Source organism: Cervus elaphus, chromosome 25 (genome assembly GCF_910594005.1).
Source record: "Cervus elaphus chromosome 25, mCerEla1.1, whole genome shotgun sequence".
NCBI classification, from domain to species: Eukaryota; Metazoa; Chordata; class Mammalia; order Artiodactyla; family Cervidae; genus Cervus; species Cervus elaphus.
In genome coordinates this window covers 6,448,459-6,464,509 of record NC_057839.1, presented here as the reverse complement: position 1 = coordinate 6,464,509, position 16,051 = coordinate 6,448,459, and the positions used below count along the sequence as shown (strand labels likewise).

The window sequence follows — 16,051 nt, the reverse complement described above, 5'->3', positions numbered from 1 at the left end:
TGACATGAAAAATACACTAGAGCGAATCAACAGCAGATTAGAGGAAGCAAAAGAACAGATGAGCAATCTGGAAGCCAGAGTAGTGGAAACAACCCAACTGGAACAGTTAAAAGAAAAAAGAATTTTTTAAAAAATGAGATAGTTTAAGGGACCTCTAAGACAACCACAATTGTATTAACATTTGCATTATTATAGGGGCCCCAGATGGAGAAGAGAGAAAGAAAAGAGCACAAAACATACTTGAAGCCATAAATGCTAAAAACTTCCCTACCTTCAGTATCAAAAAATAATCTGAATAAAAAATAGGCCAAGTACATGAAAAGATATTTTTCCAAGGAAGACATACAGATGGCCAACAGACATATGAGAAGATGTTCAACATCATTAATCTTCAGGGAAATGCAAGTCAAAATCACAATGACGTATCACCTCACCTTTCTCAGAATGGCTATTATTAAATAGAGAACAGATAACAAGTGTTGGCGAGGACGTGAAAAAAGGGGAACCCTTGTGCTATTGGTGAGAATGTTAACTAATACGGCCACTATGGAAAACAATATGGAGGATCCTCAGAAAATTAAAAATAGAACTACCATATGATCCAGGAATTCCACTTCTGGCTATTTATCCAAAGAAAACATGACTTACAACAGCCAAAATATGGAAGTGTTTATCAACAGATCAATGAATAAAGAGTTTGTGGCATATATACACACAATGGAATATTACTCAGCCATTTAAAAAGAATGAAATCATGTTGTATGCAGTAACATGGGTAGACCTAGAGGGTATTATGCTAAGTGACTTAGGTCAGACAGAGAAAGACAAATACTGTATGATTTCAGTTACATGTGGAATTTAGAAAACAAAGCAGAAAGACGCATAGACACAGAGAATAAACTGGTGGTTGCCAGAGATGGGGGATGGGAGTTGGATAAATAGGTAAAGAGGATTAAGAGGTACAAACTTCAAGTAATTAAGTAAGTCTCAGGGATATAATGTACAGCATGAGGAATAGTCAATATTTTAACAGCTTTGTATGGCAACAGATGCTTACTAGACTTATGTGGTGATCAATTCATACACACACACACACACACACACACACACACACACACACACGTCAAATCACTATATTTTAAATCTGAAACCAACGTAATATTGTATGCCAGCTGTACTTCTTAAATATAAACACTTATATAAATTCTTAAATATAAACACATTTCCCTCTATTATACCATTATTCCATATAAAACTCAACTCCTCCTTTTGTTCTGTTTAGAACCATGTTAAACACAAAAGTGAACAAAAGCAGGTGAGGATGTGCTCAACTGCCGAGTTCATAAAGGCACTGGTGGGGGAAGTGTAGCTTCTGCAAACTCTGCTTGTACAGGGTGAAAACTCAAGCTAGCAAGTGAGTGCCAAGCAGCCTTTGATGAGTCCTGCTGTGTATTCATTATTGAGAAATCAATTCACCAAACTGCTTGTCTTTTATTTGTAAGTGAAAAAAGGCTTGTTTCACTTTTGCATACAATTTATTTGTATGATTAGTATATTACTATATACATGGAATATAAAAGAACAATTATCCAATTGCCACAGAGAACCATGTCTAATTTCCTGTTCTTTGTAGTACTTTACATTGTTGCTATTACTTTTCAATAACAACAAAAGTGTTCCAACACTTAATTATCCCAACTACACCCCCCCCCCCCAAAAAAAAAGACTTGCTTATTCACAGTTTTATACAATACAAAGTTTTACATCAAAGAAACAGCATTACTTAGCAAACTTCATGTCACCATTAGATGGAAAGGCTTACCAGGTTCATTTCCTGAGTCAATTCTGAAAGGATTATAACTCCTATTATGCAGTGTTCCATAGCACCCTTTGGGGGGAAAAAAAACAAGTTTAGCCTAAATGGAGACACATAAAATTTACAAGTAATTAAATTATGAAACATTGCATTTTCTTAAAATAGATTTATTAAAATATATAGAAAAATCACTATGAGGTCCACAAATAAAAATAATTTCATGTTCATTTTTTGAAGGATACATGTAGATATATAGCTGAGTGGGAAAAACTTAGAATTGCATACTCTATAAAATATCTTCAGCATGCGTGACTTACAATAAACTAAACTTCAAAATATTAACATAAGAGTTTCATTTTCATAAGACTACAAATAAGAAGAAACAAAAAACAATTTTTAGCTCTATAAATTCGCTTGAAGGTTACTGAGATAGATGCATTCAATAAATAATTAACAAATAGCTTAGAAATTAATTTAAACCCCTTGACCTAATATCAGGTAAGGTCGCTTAGGTCCTTTTAATTTTATTTAATAATGCACATGTATTCATTTACATATGGATCTATAATGAAGGCATCTGAACTGTCCAATGCACTGGGTAAATAAATACATGACTATCAATATAGTATGATGTTTGACTATAATCAGCTTCCAATTTAATCTCAATAACTTCCTTCAAATCAAAATTCAGGTTTTATATGCATATTACTAACAAATTACCCAACTGCAAAATCATACTGGAGTATGAAAATAAAAATGTAACATCCAATTACTGTGTAATAATTTTAAAAAGCAATACAGATCCTTTTCAAGTCTTAATTTTACAGCTGTTCATTCCTTCTAAATATTACAGAATTTCTCTAACACTGGGTAGGTGTAATTAAATTCAAATTATCTCAGAATAAAAAATAAAGGAAACATCCTTAATTTTTGCACTTTAATTCTTTATGGCCCTTTAGGACAATCTGAACTCGATGAACTAAACTACAGATCTCATTACTGAAGCATCCATCTCCTGTGTAAACCAGGCCACTGCTCCTTAGTGTCACTCCCTAACCAACTGCTGGCCCATGAACCCGCTGGTCGTCTGCAAAGGAGACTCTGATCTGAGAATGGTCTGACACCTGTCCATGACAAGAGAGCCTGCACCAGAACATAAGACAGAGCAGTCAGCAAGCACACTGCTTCGCTCAGCTGGCACTCCTCCCTCAGCAAGCCTCCCGGCGCGGTCAGGGCCGTGGTCCTTTACTGACACTGACTGACACATGCACTCTGACATAGCTCCGCATCTTGCTGTGGACCAGCAATCTGAACAGCACTGTCCTGGATGACAGTAGGCTCTCTTGGATATATATGTAGAAAGGAGGGACATAAATGTTAAAAGTATGGCAGCAAGAAGGTTACAATAACAGAGAAAAAAGACATACAAAATTTCAGGCCATTAAAAATTTCACAAGCCTAAAATAATTTTTAGTACAAAATTCCAAGAAGCTGTTAATACCTACCCAAAGGAACTATGGGGTATCATTTTGGAGTACTAAAATATTAAGTCAATTGTCTTTCTCATGACTCCAGGTTAAGTTAGGTCATAATACCCAGAAAGCAAGTGTTTTTTTGGTGATACTGTAATGAACTTTGAAGATAAAACATTTTCTGTTTCTTCTGGCCTTCCAAAACTGATAAAAGCACACTAAAGCCCAATGCAATAAGCTCAACTTACCAGCCACTGAAAAGGGAGCTTAAAAAATGCTAGCCCACAAGAATGATTTAATTTCATTCAGTTCAACCTACTTTTATTTTAAAAGAAATCTACAGTCTATTCTTGTTTACACTAATGACACTAATGAAGAACTGTGTACAATCTCAGTAAATGACAAGAGAGGGGTGCTTACTTGCATTAGTCAAAATTATATGCACGACTATAAAGTGAGAAACACATGTGTTACTGAATAAACCATTCCTCTGTCCTAGAGCAGATCTCCTCAGGACTAAAAATACATACTCCAGTGATGTTTTAGATAATCAAATATTTGTTAACCAGGATTTCAACAACATGAATAAAAGAGAAGCAGTATAGTCTAGAGTTTCATATTCTGGGGTTTCTAGCATTACAATGTATGATGGAATTACATCTTACATAGACATTAAATTTGACACTTACTGTATAAGCAATAACATCTCAGAAAGTCCAAATTGCCTCTAACTGCCAATAAGTCAACACCAAATATCTCTCAATTAATCCAAACTGCCAGTTTTTCCTTGAGATTTGTAACAGACCACCTCTTTGGTAGCACCAGCTAAAGTACTTTTCTTGCAATCAGGGATAAAATTTACATGAAAAAAATGTGTGTGTGCTAGGTTACCTCAGCCATGTCTGACTCTCTGCGACCTTATGGACTGTAGCCCACCAGGCTCCTCTGTTCATGGGATTCTCCAGGCAAGACTACTGGAGTGGGTCGCCATGCCCTTCTCTAGACAATTTTACTGACCCAGGGATCACACCCATGTCTGTCTCCTGAACTGGTAGGCGGGTTCTTTACTACTAGTGCCACCTAGGAAACCCACACAGTTAAAAGTACGTTATCTTTTTTTTTTTTCATTTATTTTTATTAGTTGGAGGCTAATTACAACATTGTAGTGGGTTTTGTCATACATTGACATGAATCAGCCATGGAGTTGCACGTGTTCCCCATCCCGATCCCCCTTCCCACCTCCCTCTCCACCCGATCCCTCTGGGTCTTCCCAGTGCACCAGGCCTGAGCACTTGTCTCATGCATCCCACCTGGGCTGGTGATCTGTTTCACCATCGATAATATACATGTTTTGATGCTGTTCTCTTGAAACATCCCACCCTTGCCTTCTCCCACAGAGTCCAAAAGTCTGTTCTGTATATCTGTGTCTCTTCTGTTTTGCATAAAGGGTTATCATTACCATCTTTCTAAATTCCATATATATGTGTTAGCATGCTGTAATGTTCTTTATCTTTCTGGCTTACTTCACTCTGTATAAGGGGCTCCAGTTTCATCCATCTCATTAGGACTGGTTCAAATGAATTCTTTTTAACAGCTGAGTAATATTCCATGGTGTATATGTACCACAGCTTCCTTATCCATTCGTCTGCTGATGGGCATCTAGGTTGCTTCCATGTCCTGGCTATTATAAACAGTGCTGCGATGAACATTGGGGTGTACGTGTCTCTTTCAGATCTGGTTTCCTCGCTGTGTATGCCCAGAAGTGGGATTGCTGGGTCATATCGCAGTTCTATTTCCAGTTTTTTAAGAAATCTCCACACTGTTCTCCATAGTGGCTGTACTAGTTTGCATTCCCACTAACAGTGTAAGGGGGTTCCCTTTTCTCCACACCCTCTCCAGCATTTATTGCTTGTAGACTTTTGGATAGCAGCCATCCTGACTGGCATTCAATGGTACCTCCTTGTGGTTTTGATTTGCATTTCTCTAATAATGAGTGATGTTGAGCATCTTTTCATGTGTTTGTTAGCCATCTGTATGTCTTCTTTGGAGAAATGTCTGTTTAGTTCTTTGGCCCATTTTTTGATTGGGTCATTTATTTTTCTGGAATTGAGCTGCAGAAGTTGCTTGTATATTTTTGAGATTAATCCTTTGTCTGTTGCTTCATTTGCTATTATTTTCTCCCAATCAGAGGGCTGTCTTTTCACCTTGCTTATAGTTTCCTTTGTTGTGCAAAAGCTTTTAAGTTTCATTAGGTCCCATTTGTTTATTTTTGCTTTTATTTCCAATATTCTGGGAGGTGGGTCATAGAGGATCCTGCTGTGATTTATGTCAGAGAGTGTTTTGCCTGTGTTCTCCTCTAGGAGTTTTATAGTTTCTGGTCTAACATTTAGATCTTTAATCCATTTTGAGTTTATTTTTGTGTATGGTGTTAGAAAGTGTTCCAGTTTCATTCTTTTACAAGTGGTTGACCAGTTTTCCCAGCACCACTTGTTAAAGAGGTTGTCTTTTTTCCATTGTATATCCTTGCCTCCTTTGTCGAAGATAAGGTGTCCATAGGTTCATGGATTTATCTCTGGGCTTTCTATTCTGTTCCACTGATCTATATTTCTGACTTTGTGCCAGTACCATACTGTCTTGATGACTGTGGCTTTGTAGTAGAGTCTGAAGTCAGGCAGGTTGATTCCTCCAGTTCCATTCTTCTCTCTCAAGATTACTTTGGCTATTCGAGGTTTTTTTGTATTTCCATACAAATTGTGAAATTATTTGTTCTAGTTCTATGAAAAATACCGTTGGTAGCTTAATAGGGATTGCATCGAATGTATCGATTGCTTTGGGTAGTATAGCCATTTTGACAATATTGATTCTTCCAATCCATGAACACGGTATACTTCTCCATCTGTTAGTGTCCTCTTTGATTACTTTCATCAGTGTTTTATAGTTTTCTATGTATAGGTCTTTTGTTTCTTTAGATAGATATACTCCTAAGTATTTTACTCTTTTTGTTGCAATGGTGAATGGTATTGTTTCCTTAATTTCTCTTTCTGTTTTCTCATTGTTAGTGTATAGGAATGCAAGGGATTTCTGTGTGTTAATTTTATATCCTGCAACTTTACTATATTCATTGATTAGCTCTAGTAATTTTCTGGTAAGAGTCTTTAGGGTTTTCTATGTAGATGATCATGTCATCTGCAAACAGAGTTTCACTTCTTCTTTTCCTATCTGGATTCCTTTTACTTCTTTTTCTGCTCTGATTGCTGTGGCCAAAACTTCGTTGAATAGTAGTGGTGAGAGTGGGCACCCTTGTCTTGTTCCTGATTTCAGTGGAAATGCTTTCAATTTTTCACCACTGAAGGTAATGTTTGCTGTGGGTTTGTCATATATAGCTTTTATTATGTTGAGGTATGTTCCTTCTATTCCTGCTTTCTGGAGAGTTTTAATCATAAATGGGTGTTGGATTTTGTCAAAGGCTTTCTCTGCATCTATTGAGATAATCATATGGTTTTTATCTTTCAATTTGTTAATGCAGTGTATTACATTGATTGATATGTGGATATTAAAGAATCCTTGCATTCCTGGGATAAAGCCCACTTGGTCGTGGTGTATGATTTTTTTAATATGTTGTTGGATTCCGTTTGCTAGAATTTTGTTAAGGATTTTTGCATCTACGTTCATCAGTGATATTGGCCATAGTTTTCTTTTTCTGTGGCATCTTTGTCTGGTTTTGGAATTAGGGTGATGGTGGCCTCATAGAATGAATTTGGAAGTTTACCTTCTTCTGCAATTTTCTGGAAGAGTTTGAGTAAGATAGGTGTTAGCTCTTCTCTAAATTTTTGGTAGAATTCAGCTGTGAAGCCATCTGGTCCTGGGCTTTTGTTTGCTGGAAGATTTCTGATTACAGTTTCGATTTCCTTGCTTGTGATGGGTCTGTTAAGATCTTCTATTTCTTCCTGGTTCAGTTTTGGAAAGTTATACTTTTCTAAGAATTTGTCCATTTCTTTCAAGTTGTCCATTTTATTGGAATAGAGCTGCTGGTAGTAGTCTCTTATGATCCATTGTATTTCAGTGTTGTCTGTTGTGATCTCTCCATTTTCATTTCTAATTTTGTTAATTTGGTTCTTCTCCCTTTGTTTCTTAATGAGTCTTGCTAATGGTTTGTCAATTTTATTTTTTCAAAAAAACCAGCTTTTAGCTTTGTTGATTTTTGCTATGGTCTCTTTAGTTTCTTTTGCATTTATTTCTGCCCTAAATTTTAAGATTTCTTTCCTTATACTAACCCTGGGGTTCTTCATTTCTTCTTTCTCTAGTTGCTTTACGTGTAGAGTTAGGTTATTTATTTGACTTTTTCCTTGTTTCTTGAGGTAAGCCTGTAATGCTATGAACCTTCCCCTTAGCACTGCTTTTACAGTGTCCCATAGGTTTTGGGTTGTTGTGTTTTCATTTTCATTCATTTCTATGCATATTTTCATTTCTTTTTTGATTTCTTCTATGATTTGTTGGTTATTCAGAAGCGTGTTATTTAGCCTCCATATGTTTGAATTTTTAACAATTTTTTCCTGTAATTGAGATCTAATCTTACTGCACTGTGGTCAGAAAAGATGACTGGTATGATTTCAATTTTTTTGAATTTACCAAGACTAGATTTATGGCCCAGGACATGATCTATTCTGGAGAAGGTTCCGTGTGCACTTGAGAAAAAGGTGAAGTTGCTTGTTTTGGGGTGAAATGTCCTATAGGTGTCAATTAGGTCTAGCTGGTCCATTGTGTCATTTAAAGTTTGTGTTTCCTTGTTAATTTTCTGTTTAGTTGATCTACCCATAGTTGTGAGTGGGGTATTAAAGTCTCCCACTATTATTGTGTTGCTATTAATTTCCTCTTTCATACTCGTTAGCGTTTGCCTTACATATTGCGGTGTTCCTATGCTGGGTGCATATATATTTATAATTATTATATCTTCTTCTTGGATTGATCCTTTGATCATTATGTAGTGTCCTTCTTTGTCTCTTTTCACATCCTTTATTTGAAAGTCTATTTTATCTGATATGAGTATTGTGACTCCTGCTTTCTTTTGGTCTCCGTTTGCATGAAATATTTTTTTCCAGCCCTTCACTTTTAGTCTGTATGTGTCTCTTGTTTTGAGGTGGGTCTCTTGTAGACAGCATATATAGGGGTCTTGTTTTTGTATCCATTCAGTCAGTCTTTGTCTTTTGGTTGGGGCATTCAACCCATTTACATCTAAGGTAATTATTGATAGGTATGGTCCCGTTGCCATTTACTTTGTAGTTTTGGGTTCACATTTATACAACCTTTCTGTGTTTCCTGTCTAGAGAAGATCCTTTAGCATTTGTTGAAGAGCTGGTTTGGTGGTGCTGAATTCTCTCAGCTTTTGCTTGTCTGTAAAGCTTTTGAATTCTCCTTCATATCTGAATGAGATCCTTGCTGGGTACAGTAATCTAGGTTGTAGGTTATTCTCTTTCATTACTTTAAGTATGTCCTGCCATTCCCTTCTGGCCTGGAGGGTTTCAATTGATAGATCAGCTGTTATCCTTATGGGAATCCCTTTGTGTGTTATTTGTTGTTTCTCCCTTGCTGCTTTTAATATTTGTTCTTTGTGTTTGATCTTTGTTAATTTGATTAATGTGTGTCTTGGGGTGTTTTACCTTGGGTTTATCCTGTTTGGGACTCTCTGGGTTTCTTGGACTTGGGTGGCTATTTCCTTCCCCATTTTAGGGAAGTTTTCAGCTATTATCTCCTCGAGTATTTTCTCATGGCCTTTCTTTTTGTCTTCTTCTTCTGAGACTCCTATGATTCGAATGTTGGGGCGTTTCACATTGTCCCAGAGGTCCCTGAGGTTGTCCTCATTTCTTTTGATTCTTTTTTCTTTTTTCCTCTCTGCTTCATTTATTTCCACCATTTTATCTTCTACCTCACTTATCCTATCTTCTGTCTCCATTATTCTACTCTTGGTTCCCTCCAGAGTGTTTTTGATCTCATTTATTGCATTATTCATTTTTAATTGACTTTTTTATTTCTTCTAGGTCTTTATTAAACATTTCTTGCATCTTCTCAATCTTTGTCTCCAGGCGATTTATCTGTAACTCCATTTTGTTTTCAAGATTTTGGATCATTTTTATTATCATTATTCTAAATTCTTTTTCAGGTAGATTCCCTATCTCCTCCTCTTTTGTTTGACTTGGTGGGCATTTTTCATGTTCCTTTACCTGTTGGGTATTTCTCTGCCTTTTCATCTTGTTTAGATTGCTGTGTCTGGAGTGGGCTTTCTGTATTCTGGTGGCCTGTGGTTCCTTCTTATTGTGGAGGTTTCACCCAGTGGGTGGGGACGATTGGCTTGTCAAGGTTTCCTGGTTAGAGAAGCTTGCGTCGGTATTCTGGTGCATGGAACTAGATTTCTTCTCTCTGGAGTGCAATGGAGTGCCCAGTAATGAGTTTTGAGATGGGTCTATGTGTTAGGTGTGACTTTGGGCAGCCTGTATGTTGACGCTCAGGGCTATGTTCCTGCATTGCTGGAGAATTTGCGTGGTATGTCTTGCTCTGAAACTTACTGGCTCTTGGGTGGTGGTTGGTTTCAGTGTAGGTATGGAGGCTTTTGGATGGTCTCTTATTACTTAATGTTCCATGTAGTCAGGAGTTTTCTGATGTTCTCAGGTTTTGGGCTTAAGTCTCCTGCCTCTGGATTTCAGTTTTATTCTTCCCAGTAGTCTCAGCTGGAGACTTCTCCAACTATACAGCACTGATAATAAAACTTCTAGGTTAATGGTGAAAAGATTCTCCACCGTGAGGGACACCCAGAGAGGTTCACAGCATTACATGAAAAAGAGGAGAGGGAGGAGGGAGATAGAGATGAGCAGGAGGAGAAAAGGGGGGACTCAAGAGGAGAGAGACAGATCTACGCAGTTGTCTGTTCCCAGAGTGTTCTCCGTAGCCCAGACACCCACAAAGATTCACAGAATTGGATTGGGAAGAGAAGGGGAAAGGAGGAAAAAGAGGTGTTCTGAGGTAGAAAACAGAGAGTCAAAGGTGGGACAGAGTAATCAACACACTCCTGAATAAAAATGGGAACTGAATATTGGATTCTTAAATGTCCAAAATTTATATCACATACTGAAAAACAAAGATTAAAAATCTAGAGTAGAGGTTAGACTCTTAAAAATACAATATTAAAAACAAAAACACAAAAAAATTTTAGAAATACATATGAAGTTCAGTTTAAAAATAGGGCTTCTCTTTTGTTGTGTGTGCAAGGTTATAGTGAAATGAAAATGAAATTAAAGAATAGTAGAGGAGTAATAGAGGACTTTAAAAGAAAACAAGAGAAAAAGAAAAAACAAGAAAAAAAGTTTTTTTTTCCTAATTAAAAAAATTGTAAAAATCTATGAAAATGAAAGTTAAGGAGTAATGGGGGAGTAATAGGGAATTTTAAAAGAAAATAAAAGAGAAAAAATAAAAAAGAAAAGAAAAGAAAAAATTTTTTTTGTAATTAAAAAAAAAAAAAGGTAAAAATATATCTAGGAATATCTCTGGAGCTGTTGCGGTCAGTGTGGGTTCGGTTCAGTTTCAAATAGCTCCTCGTTCCAGGTTACACTTCTCAATATGTATAGGCCCCTTCCGGTGTAGTTGGTGTTACCTACAGGGATTTTAATCTGTTGCACCGGTCCCTTCTGAAGCGGTTCCCTTTGTTTATTTGGCTTCTGTTGGCCGGTCTCTTCAGTGCCTAATTTCCGCCCTGACACAGGCGGGCGGAGGTGGTCTCTTGTTCAGGTTCGCTAGTTCCGTCGCGCTGTGGGGAGGGAGGGACGCTGCTTTCCCCGTCTATGCTGCTCAGGCTCCCGGCTGCTCTGTACGGAGCGTGCCCTGCACTGTGCGCGGTTCCAGCCCTCAGGTGTTCCACAAAAGCATGGACTCGGCTGCGCCTGCATTTTGTGCCTTCCCCGGCCGAGCAGCTCAGGCAGCCAGGAGCTTGACGGGCGTACTCTCCCCAGATACAGCTCGCTTTCTCCCCTCCGCGGCCCCAGCCCCAGTCCCTGCCCACATCGGTCGGGTGCATGTGCCCTGTGTCTAGCCGCGACCCTCCCAGCGGATGTCGACCATCCAGAATTTCAGGAAGTCTTTGGTTAGAAACTGCAGGCCTGCTTGCATTGTGGTAGGGGATGCCGTCCTTGGGGCCGAGCCTGCCCCTTCCCACCCCGCCCCCAGCCACTGCCGCCTGCCTCCGGCGGGGCTGGGCTGGTCCACAGCCTGCAAGCTCTTCTCTGGACTTGCTCGGTCTCTTTCTTTTGCGAACGGCCAGCAGTGTTTTCGGCCGGTTAATTTTCTCTCTCTCTCTTGCTATCCCACAGTTTAAGTTGTTATCTCGTGTTAGCTCCCTCCGATTGCCCTCAGGGCACTCAGGCCGAATCCTTAGCCTAAGCAATGCCGCCCACTCCTCTCCGTTCCGCCCCCACTTGCTGGTGGCGGATGCAGGCATCTGGGGTACTTTTCTGCTGGGAGTTGCTTTTAGGCACTTAATCTGTGGGTTTTATTTATTTTTCCTCCCAGTTAGGTTGCCCTCCGAGATTCAAAAACTTCCCCCAGACCCGCCAGTGCAAGGGTTTCCTGGTGTTTGGAAACTTCCTCTATTAAGACTCCCTTCCCGGGACGGATCTCTGTCCCTAGCTCTTTTGTCTCTCTTTTTATCTTTTATATTTTGTCCTACCTCCTTTCGAAGACAATGGGCTGCTTTTCTGGGCACCTGATGTCCTCAGCTAGTGATCAGAAGTTGTTTTGTGAAGTTTGCTCTGCGGTCAGTTGTTCTTTCGATGAATTTCTAGGGGAGAAAGTGGTCTCCCCGTCCTATTCCTCTGCCATCTTGGCTCAGTTTCCAAAGTATGTTATCTTTAAATCATAAAAAACTGTGGAAAATTCTTAAAGAGATGGGAATACCAGACCACCTGACCTGCCTCTTAAATAAACTATATGCAGGTCAGGAAGCAACAGTTAGAACAGACATGGAATAACAGACTGGTTCCAAATCAGGAAAGGAGTACATCACGGCTGTATATTGTCACCCTGCTCATTTAACTTATATGCAGAGTACATCATGAGAAACGCTGGGCTGGAAGAAACACAAGCTGGAATCAAGACTGCCGGGAGAAATATCAATAACCTCAGATACGCAGATGACACCACCCTTATGGCAGAAAGGAAAGAAGAACTAAAGAACCTCTTGATGAAAGTGAAAGAGGAGAGTGAAAAAGTTGGCTTAAAGCTCAACATTCAGAAAACTAAGATCATGGCATCTGGTCCCATCACTTCATGGGAAATAGATGGGGAAACAATGGAAACAGTGACAGACTTTATTTTCTTGGGCTCCAAAATCACTGCAGATGGTGACTGCAGCCATGAAATTAACTCTTGCTCCTTGGAAGAAAAGTTATGACCAACCTAGACAGCATATTAAAAAGCAGAGACATTACTTTGCCAACAAAAGTCCGTCTAGTCAAGGCTATGTTTTTTCCAGTAGTCATGTACGGATGTGAGAACTGGACTATAAAGAAAGCTGAGCGCTGAAGAATTGATGCTTTTGAACTGCAGTGTTGGAGAAGACTCTTGAGAGATCCTTGGACTGCAAGGCGATCAAACCAATCCAACCTCAAAGAAATCAGTCCTGAATATTCACTGGAAGGACTGGTGTTGAAGCTGAAACTCCAATACCTTGGCCACCTGATGCAAAGAACTGACTCACTGGAAAAGACCCTGATGCTGGGAAAGATTGAAAGTGGGAGAAGGGGATGACAGAGGATGAGATGGTTGGATGGCATCACCAACTCAAAGGACGTGAGTTTGAGTAAACTCCAAGATTGATGATAGACAGGAGGCCTGGCGTGCTGCAGTCTATGTGGTCGCAGAGTCGGACGTGACTGAACTGAACTGAACTATCTTTAAGTATTTGAATGATACTGAGCAGGGCATGATGGTCATCCTAAGAGTCACAGAGGAAGATTTAAGTTCCCCATATCAAACCCTAGAACATACTGTGTGGAATGGCCAAGTGGAATCACTGGAACATTTTAAATTACTGTCCCCTAGCTTCTATTTCGGGGAAAGCAATGGCACCCCACTCCAGTATTCTTGCCTGGAAAATCCCATGGACAGAGGAGCCTGGTAGGCTGCAGCCCATGGGGTTGCTAAGAGTCGGACACGACTGAGCGACTTCACTTTCACTTTTCACTTTCATGCATTGGAGAAGGAAATGGCAACCCACTCCACTGTTCTTGCCTGGAGAATCCCAGGGATGGGGGAGCCTGGTGGGCTGCCGTCTACGGGTCGCACAGAGTCGGACATGACTGAAGCGACTTAGCAGCAGCAGCAGCAGCAGCTTCTATTTGGGCTTCCCTGATAGCTCAGCTGGTAAAGAATCCATCTGCAATGTAGGAAACCCTGGTTCAATTCCAGGGTTGGGAAGTTCCCTTGCAGAAGGGATAGGCTACCCACTCCAGTATTCTTGCCTGGAGAATCCCCGTGGACAGAGGAGCCTAGTGGGCTACAATCCATGGGGTCGCAAAGAATCAGACACAACTGAGTGACACAGCACAGCTTTTCTTTTTTTTTTCCAGCTCAAATACCTGAACTTGTGTACGTTATAACTTTAATCAATGAGGTTAAAAACATTCTTGAGAAACTAGTATGACTCAACATGGTATAAGGTAAAAAATTTTTAAATATGTATCTTAAGTTAGAAAACCTGCTGAAGTACTATCACCATGCTTTACGAGGTCACTATGCAACCCTATACAAATTAACTAACTTTTCTAAGCCTCAGTTTCTCATTTACAAAATGTAATTCCCTTCAAAGAGATGCAATGAGCATTAAGTTAGATAAAATACATGAAAATATACATGCTTACATATATGGAATACACAGACTCACACACTTAGAAATGACAACATGTATTTTTGAAACTACAAAACATTTTAATTTGCTTTCTTCAGGTTTGGAAGTTAATACGACATGATCCTCTTTTCCTGGCAATAAAAAATATAGGCTCCAGAGGATAAATAATAAATCATAATTAATATTGTTCTAGTAGCCACAAAACAAACTATACAGCTTTAAGAAAAGCAGTTTTCCAAACAAACAAGAATCACTGATGTTCTTATAATGTAATAATGCCTTCTTACCTGAAGAAACGTCTTCACATCAGCAATAATTTCTCTGAAAACAAATTGGTCTTTCTGAACTTCAAACCACCCTGATTTAGTGATTTTAGCAATGACTTGAATTAAAGCTTGGATAACAAAGGGAGCCAGCTTGGGCTGTGATGCCACATAATTAAGAATGTAGTTTCCTGTAAAAAAAAAAAATTCTATCACCATTTGGACTTTTCAGTAACATCTTATGAATCATCTAAAAACAGGCAGTGATGACCTATTCTTTGACAAAAAGTTAATCCCTTTCTCCAAAATATGTACTTACTCACATAGTCAGTTTTCCTATAAGGCTTATCTGTATAAAGCAAATTTGTTTCAATTCAATTGATATATTAGGGGACAGTATGAGTATAATGCAGATGTCACTTTTGTTTTTGCATAATTTCATTTAGGAAAAGAAAAAAAACACTAGGTGAATACAAAAGATTGCAACCAAGTCAAATAAACCAAGCCATACTCAAAATGTATGTATCTACTAGCTATCTCAGTTCATCTCGTGTGTTACCAGACTCACTCATCCCTCTTGATTTTATAATTTTCCATCCTATTTCAGATCACCTTTCTTCTACCACTTTGTAATAGCTCACAAATTTCTTTGGAAGCCCACTTCCACAAACTTCAGTCTTCTTCAAGATAAAACCCCATTTTTATTCTACTATTCAGTATTTCTTAGTCATTTAACATGTGTAAACTCTACTATGCCTTTTGATTTCTATCCTTTTTTATGTGTCACTGACAAAAGGTCTCAATTTTATTTCTATAACCCCATTTCTCTAACAAGCTCAGTGGTTTTTATTATATAACACCACACGGCAGTCACTTTTAGGAATACGTATGTCATGTTATAGCAAAAGTGACTACACACTATCTGGCTGTTTAAGTGGTAGAAAACGTACAAATAAAATAATGCAATAAAATAAGTATATAAGTTAAAGAATGTATGAACAGAATAATAAAGCGTAGAATAAAGTTTATACACCAAAATAATTAATAGTAGGTAGCAAATTCCAGCGATGATGGAGGAGTAACTGAGGCAAAAATAGGCCATAAAGTCAAACAGAAAAATAGAAGAAAAAATGTTATAAAAGGAAAAGATTCCATTTCTTCTTTGGCCTCAAAGGCCAGCACATAATTTGGGAAAAGAGTGAAGAAAAAGTAAATACTTCACTATTTAACTAAAAGTAGCTTTAATGGAAACAACTCCAAAATTTGAGAACACTTTCAACAGCTGTTCTTGATAATTATGATGAGAATCGTGACATAAAAAAGAAAAGTTCTCACGACTGGCACATTTCAACCTTAATTTTTATTAACATTAAAATTATACACTTACACAAATTAGATTAAAAGACAGATTTTCCTAGCATTAAGAGGTTTCTCCTATGGATTAAAATAATATGGCTCTTTTAAACTTCATTAAATATAATTTTTTATTTCTATGATGAAACTTAAGAAAATGATACTGCCACCTGAATATAAAAGAAAATAGATTCATTTACTTCTATTATTTTTAATATCCTGAAAAATTTTAACCTGGAAGGGACATGAGGAATCCATA

At 38.3% G+C, this 16,051-nt stretch overlaps 1 protein-coding gene across 4 annotated transcripts in view; it reads right to left on the bottom strand.

The window, feature by feature from the left end:
- Nucleotides 1-16,051, bottom strand: part of RANBP17 (RAN binding protein 17) — a 345,605-nt gene that overhangs the window by 304,154 nt on the left and 25,400 nt on the right. For all 4 annotated transcript variants that reach the window (XM_043887360.1, XM_043887363.1, XM_043887361.1 and 1 more), the window contains exons 4-5: nucleotides 14,464-14,630; nucleotides 1,823-1,888 (exon numbers count right to left, since the gene is read on the bottom strand). In XM_043887360.1, coding sequence (XP_043743295.1) covers nucleotides 1,823-1,888; nucleotides 14,464-14,630 — 233 coding nt within the window. The remainder of the gene's footprint in view (nucleotides 1-1,822; nucleotides 1,889-14,463; nucleotides 14,631-16,051) is intronic.